This window comes from Neomonachus schauinslandi, chromosome 14 (genome assembly GCF_002201575.2).
Source record: "Neomonachus schauinslandi chromosome 14, ASM220157v2, whole genome shotgun sequence".
In the NCBI taxonomy this organism is placed as follows: Eukaryota; Metazoa; Chordata; class Mammalia; order Carnivora; family Phocidae; genus Neomonachus; species Neomonachus schauinslandi.
Window position 1 is genome coordinate 73,951,359 of NC_058416.1, and position 7,163 is coordinate 73,958,521.

General features: G+C 50.1%; 1 protein-coding gene across 2 annotated transcripts in view; it reads right to left on the reverse strand.

The window, feature by feature from the left end:
- Positions 1 to 7,163, reverse strand: part of SGSM1 (small G protein signaling modulator 1) — an 87,755-nt gene that overhangs the window by 40,521 nt on the left and 40,071 nt on the right. For both annotated transcript variants that reach the window (XM_044921311.1, XM_044921310.1), the window contains exons 9-10: positions 4,016 to 4,140; positions 531 to 598 (exon numbers count right to left, since the gene is read on the reverse strand). In XM_044921311.1, the coding sequence (XP_044777246.1) occupies positions 531 to 598; positions 4,016 to 4,140 (193 nt within the window). The remainder of the gene's footprint in view (positions 1 to 530; positions 599 to 4,015; positions 4,141 to 7,163) is intronic.

The following is a 7,163-nucleotide window of genomic DNA, read 5'->3' on the forward strand; positions in this document are numbered from 1 at the left end:
TCCCAGGGCTGCACAGTAGGGCCTGGATCTGAACCCAGGTCTGTCTCACTAAATAAGCTTAATGTTTTGTGCCTTGGTGGGGCATGGATCCCTTTCTACAGCAGGATGGCCTTCTGCTTGTTCTAAATGTACCTTCTCTGAGCTTTAAGGGAGAACTCCATTCATTAATCCCAGATCTTCAGAGCATAGGCTTTGGAATGACAAAGACCCGATTTCAAGTCCAAACTCAGGAGCTTCCAGGCTGTGTGACTTCGTGCCAAGCTGTTTAGAGCCCTGCTTGGCACATCACAGGAGCTCAATACGTGTCAGCAGCTAACACCATGGGTTTGATGCTGAGCTCTTATCATACGTCATAGGATGTTCACGACAACGCCAGGAGTAGGTGCTGTTGTGATTCCATTTTACAGATGGGGAAACCGAGGCTCAGCGAGAAATCACTTATTTGAGGCTGCACAGGTAATAAGGAGGTGGGGCCAGGCAGGGGAGCCAGGAGGAACACCCCAGCCCCGTGCTCCCCCCACGGTCCCCACCTTGCTGGTGGCAGTGCAGGTACACAATCTCCTCTAGACGGATGGTCATGGCATAGTCCCAGTAGACACTAGAAGGGGAGGGATGGTTAGGTCCGCAGGATGCTTGCTCACCTCATCGTGGCAAAGGGCCCAGGAGACCAGAAGACCACACCCATGGGCTCCTGCACCCTCCTCACTAGGACCCATCTGTCCCTAACATCTGTATTCCAGGCTTCCCAGAATCTATCTCCCCTTCTTCTGGTCCCAGCACCCCAATTTTCTAAGGAACTCTCCTCCCTTCCCCCCAGTCCATGTGGCTGAGGCTGAGTCCACCCACCCTCTATGCCAGGATTCCAGGAATGGCCATCTGACTCCGGCATATTCCACTGTTCCAGCCACAGTGATTGGTTCAGGGATGGCCCCGTGACCCAAGCAGAACCAATGAGGCTCAACTGTTGGGAGTCATGTTAGAATAAACTGGGGAAAGGACGCTCCTTTCTGCTAGGAGAGTAGAGGCAAAGATGACAGAAGTCTGGAAATGGGGGGGGCGGGGGGCACGGCAAGAAAAAGGCTGCCTGGCAATGGCGTCCACAGGAAAGCAGAACCAAGAGATGGGAAGAGTTCAGGTCCTTATCGTTTGTGTCCCTGGATCCAGCCACGCCTGAAGCCACAACCCCAGAACTTTTCAGTTCGTGGGAGCCAATGCTTAAGTCAACCTGAGTTTGGTTCCCTGTCACTGGTATCTAAGAGTCTTGACTCAGAGCCCAATGCCAGGCCACCGTGCGTCCCTATGGTTAGAACAGCCATTCAACAGCTTTGATTCCACGGTTCCCAGCAGTGTGACTTGAGGGCTTCTATTAAGTCTGAGTTTCCTCCTCTGTAAAATGGGGGTGATAATAATTACCCACTGCAGAGTGCTTCTGTGATGAGTAAGTGGAATCATGTATTTGAAGAGCTCAACACAGTGCTAATACGTTAAAAAAGAACTGGGTTAATGATCTCTGTGCTGACATACTTAAGGTTTTCCCTTTCGAGCTCAAAGCCTACAGCTGTCCTGCAACAGATCACTTTCCCCCTTAGATGACTATGGAGGTGGGGCTCACAGGAACCGGGGTTTTGTGTGGTCAGGGGAATGCACTGAGCAGGTGTCCTTCAGATCTTGCTGTGGGGGGGCAGAGCTGACCAACAGCTTCAGAAGCTGCCCCCTGGATCCACCAACACGTTTGCACCAAGGCCACACTTCCCTTGGGCTGCTCTCAGCCAGGACTGAGCACATGGGGGTGCTAGTGTGGGCCTACTCCTGCAGGATAGGGGTACTCCAGAATAAGGGTTAACTTTAGCCCAGGGACTCCCAATGGATCTGACTGAACATTCTAAGAACTGCAGCATCTGAGACTCTTCCTCTCCTTCCTTCTTTCCCCTCCCTGTTCACAGGGATCAGACCAGCTTCATGGTCTGAATGTCCTGCCCGCCTCCTCTGCTCTTCCCTTTCATCCTGCACAGATGCCTCTCACATTACAGCTCTCTCGCATGTCTAACTCTATCCGCACCTGCATCTTGGGAGGACCCGAACCAACACAGGCTTCAAGGTCAGACTTCAAATCCCACTTCCACCAACTGTACAGAATCAGTCCCTTCTCCTCTCTGGGCCTCAGTTTCCCTAGCTGCAACACGAGGAAGTTGGAAGAGAAGCTCTCTAAGGGACCTTCCTGCACTGGTCTGCACCAGAGTCAGCCTTGCCAGGGCCCATGGAGTGAACGTCCTCGGAGGGCAGCCAAGTACACGAGGGTTTTCAGAGTAGCAGCCTCTATGGAGCCCCTTGCATGCGAGTCTCAGCCAGGAGGCCCTTCCCCAGACTCCCACATCATGCCCATCACCTAGGGTGACAATGGTCTGTTTTCTCCTGTCTCCCCGAGAGGTGCTGAACTGGACAGCGACTGGGTTTTGCTCACATCTGCAAGATGTTCAGAGAATATTCACAGTTAATGGTGAATGCCCTACGGCGCCCAATAAACAAAGCAACTCTCCAACTACCACCAGACACCAGCAAGGAGGAGCTGTGGCCCCAGTTCCTTTGGAGCTGTGTAACTTGACACCGACAGCCTCCGGGTTCCAGCCTTCCGCCTAAAGGCTTTACCTGCATTTCGCACAGACTCTTTCCTGTATGCCTATGCGGAGGTTCCATTACCACATCCCCATTTTACATCGGATAAACAAACTGAGGCTCAGGAAGGTGAAGCTCACTGTCCAAGATCACTCAGCTGGGAAGGAGCAAGAGCTGAGCTTCTGTTTTCATTTTACATGTTTTAACAGCTTCCTAGAGTAGAACTGCTGGGTCACGTGGTATTTAGCACAGTGCCTAGCACATTGCAGGTGCTCCGTTAATAACTGATGAACGAATCCAGGTCCCCTGACTTCCCTGTTTTGTTTCACAGAGATTATCTGAGCACTGACTTCGTGCCAGGATGGGTGGCAGGTGCTGGACAGGACATGAGCGCGAAAGATTCCTTGCCTTCACGGAAATGAGGTCTAGAACGCAACAGCGGGTATATAGGTGGGCACAGATGTATTACGTGAGCACGATTTTATAAATGCTACGAAGGAGATTCAGGGCTCCGTGTGATCCAAATTCAGCTGGGAAGTCAGGGAAGGGCCAGGGTTTAAGATGAATAGGGCTGAAATAACCGTCCCGGACAAAGGGCATCTCCTCAGCCCCGCACTGTTCCTCGGGGAGGGTTCCTTGATCAGAAACTCTGGAGTCTGGCAGGAGCTGAGTTATGTGGCCCAGCCTAAAACGGACTGTACCTCCCATTGACCGTCTCTGCAGACAGATGGCCACCTCTGCACAGGAAGTGCTCAGCTTAGAGAACAGCAATAATCATATCAAGGCCTGGGGTTCCTCACACTGAAGCCTGACATGAAACAGAACACGGTAATGGTGTTCTGCTTCCGTCCCGTGAAAAGAGCCTTTATTTTATATCTAGCTGCCAGGACTCCTCAAGCTGAAATAATCAGGCTGGCCACACTTGGCACAGTGCCTTCCCTCTGCTTGTGTTCCTTCTAGGGCCCTTCCCTAATTGTGCTGGAAGAGGGGGTTGCAGCAGGGAATCGCTGGTTTCTGAGTTTCTTCAGAGTATGACCCCAAAGCCTTTGCTGAGCCTTACAGATTGCAGGGTATCACAGGGAGACGCAGCCCCGGACCAGATGCCCACCAACCAACGTCTCCCGCTTCCCTTCTTGACTGAGTGACGAGAAGGGAGGCTGCGGATGGGGGAATATTTGCCATTGGCAGGCTTCCCAGACCTTTGTTAAGATTTCTCCCCCTGGGTGTGTTGACCAGGGTTTGCCTAACTCCCATGCCCTAAGATTCTTCTAGCTGGTTTCTAGATCCTCCCAATGAGCTACCCAAGCAGCTGCAACAACCAGACCGAGCAGTGGGCCAGGGCACGAAGGACAGAGCACAAACTTCCCCGTGTCAAGGGTAGGAGAGGGACCTGGCACCCTACCTCTTCTCATAGTCCAGGTCCCCCATCGACCCGTTCATCAGCTGGTTAGGCGTCCATTTCAAGGTCATGACGTCAGCTGTCTGGTGCAGGGACAGGTACCCTGGCACAGCTTCCATATCATCCCTCTGCAGAGAGAGGGCGCAGGCTTGGTCAAAGTGCCAGAGTCACAGGGATCACGGACCCCAGCCCATCTGACTTGGGAGGCATAATCAGAACCAAGAGGTTGGGGTCACGCCCTCCAAGGCCATGGCCATTTGGAAGATCCTGCCTTCCAGGTTGCCATGCTAAGCAAAGCAGTTTGTAACCAACCCCCAGGATGGGTTCTGTAGATCCAGCTATGAAAGCTGTCGGTCCGCCTCCCCTCACTTTCATACTTCCACCTCCCCACCTCAACCAAGGTCCAGGGGCCCTGCTGCAAGGGTGGGGTTGGTGGCTCTTTAGAATCAGGAAGGGGCTCTACCCCTCTTCAACACCACCCTCTCCTTCACAGAAGGCATTTATCTGGCATCATTTTGGCCAGTCTTAAGGGAGAAAAAGAGGGCAACTGAGCTCTATGTCCCAACCACAGAAATTTTCCAGAATCCCCCTCCCCAAATACCCAGACCATACTCCCTGACCAGCAGCCTGACCCTCTGTCTTCCCAACTAGCCTGCAGAGCTTCTCACCTGCTCACTCTGCTTTATCCCAAGTGGGGTGTAAGGGAGGGCAGTCAAGCCTTACACACAGAGGAGGCAACTTCTCCACCAAATTCACCGAACAACATGTGGAGATGGACAGCTGACATTTACTGAGCACCTAGTGCATGCACCAAGCATGGCTCGGCATCATGCACAAGGTCCCCACTTAACCACACATGTCCACAGCCCCATGATGGAGCACTATTTCATGAATGGCTTTCACATTTTAATGGACCTGAAATGGGGATGTGTCTGCTAATGAGTGGCATCTCACGATCATGACATAGTGGTCACTGCCTGATCTCATGCAAACTCGGGCCTAGCTGTTCAGACGCTGTTACTTCAATTCAGTTTTTTGGGTTTTTTTTTAAGATTTTATTTATTTAATTTGACAGAGAGAGAGAGAAAGCGCGTGCACGCGCACAAGCAGGGCCAACTGCAGGCTCCCCGCTGAGCAAGGAGCCCGACTCGGGGCTCGATTCCAGGACCTGGGTTCATGACCTGAGCCAAAGGCAGATGCCCAACCGACAGAGCCAGCCAGGTGCCCCCTCCATTCAGTTTCGAGCTTGGTTGTTACTTCGCGTGTGGAGTTACAGGTGCTATTTTAAATGTCTTCAGAAAAGATCAGACAGATTCATGTTTGAATCAGAAGGTGACTGTGCAGGCAGAAAGGCTGGTAACAGAGCAGAAGGGCAATGATGGGATATTGGCAAAGCAGAGACACCATTCACTGCTGCACAGACACCCACAATTCCAGATGGTCTCGCGAAGCAACAACCAAGTGCACACATTTGCGCGATATACTGCACCTCCAACGCTCTTGATCAGAGGTCAGCAAACTTCCTACAAAGGGTCAGAGAGGAAACAATTCTGGCTCTCTGAGCCGTACAGGCTCCGTTGCAAGCAGTCCATTCTCCATTACAGCCTGAAAGCAGCCATACACGATACGTAATGGGCAGGGCTATGTTACAATAAAGCTTTATTTACAAAAACAGGCAGAGAACTGCATTTGGCCCGTAGGCTATACAGTTTGTTGACCCCTCCTTTTGAAGGCACAGAAGACAACATTTGGTGGAAAAATATAGACAGTGATGTCTCTAAGTCAAAAGTGACATGAAGATTCAACCCTAAAATGTGAAGAAGTTTTAAGACTATCTTAACTAATGAATGTCAATTACATGTTCCCTTGGGGCGCCTGGGTGGCTCAGTCGGTGAAACATCTGCCTTCCGCTCAGGTCATGAGCCCAGGGTCCTAAGATCGAGTCCCACGTGAGGGTTCCCTGCTCAGCGGGAAGCCTGCTTTTCCCTCTCCCTCTGCCTGCCACTCCCCCTGTTTGTGCTGCCTCTCTCTGTCACTATTTCTGTCTCTCTCTCTGTGTCAAATAAATAAATAAAATCTTTTTAAATAATAATATGTTCCCTTGTGTGCAGTTACAAGTATAATACATGATTAAAAAAAAAAAGTATATCCAAATAAAGTCTCAAAGAGCTCTTTCAAAAAGTGTAAAATAGAATCGTGGATCACCACATCAAAAACTAATGATATATCGTATGGTGACTAACGTAACAATAAAATAAAATTTAAAAAAAAGTATAAAATAAAATTTCCAAGTAGTGAGAAAACATTTTATATAACCTAATAGCATTTTTTACTTCCCGATGGTTATGTTTAAAAATGGGACGTCTTAAATTTGCAGCTTCTTAGATCTGAGGAGATAGGATCTTATACCCACTGTGATGGGGATACTAAGGCTCAGAGGGAGAAGTGACTTGCTCAGGGTCACCCAGTGATTGCAACTGTGACCATAGAGCCGGAGTGGCCAGCAGCTCTCCCTCTGCTTCCTCCTAACCAAGCCCAAATACCACACTGATCCAGGTGGTCTCGGGAAGGGAATAGCAAAGGGGATATCTTTTGCTTGAGGGCAGGGGCTTCATGTGCCTTGCTCACCACCCATCTCTGGGGCCTGGCCCAGTCCTGGGGCATAGAAGGTAACTGATAAATGACAGACTCTCACAGCGGGCAGCCTGAATTCAAAGCATAACTTTGCCCCTTCCTCCCCACTGTGCACACCTCAGTGTTATCACCTTTGATAAGACTCCTTGCCTCAAATGGTTGTTGTGAGCTTTAAATGAGTTAGTACAGTTAAAAGCACTTAGCATGGTGTCTGACACATAGGAAGTGCTCCATAAATATTAACCATGAAGATGTTTATCTTGATATCCTAAGCATCTAGTTCATAGAAGGTTCAGTTTAAATATCTGCTGAATGAGTGAGTGATAACAAGAGAGAAAGGATGGATAGACAGCTGGGTGGACAGGTGAGTGGAGAGATGGACTGGAAGATAAATGGACAGATAGTTGGATAGACAGGTGGATGAATGGGTAGATGCATGTAAAGATGGGTGGGTGGATGGATGGATAGACATGTAAAGATGGGTAGAGGGATGGAGGAATGAATGGATAGGTAAATG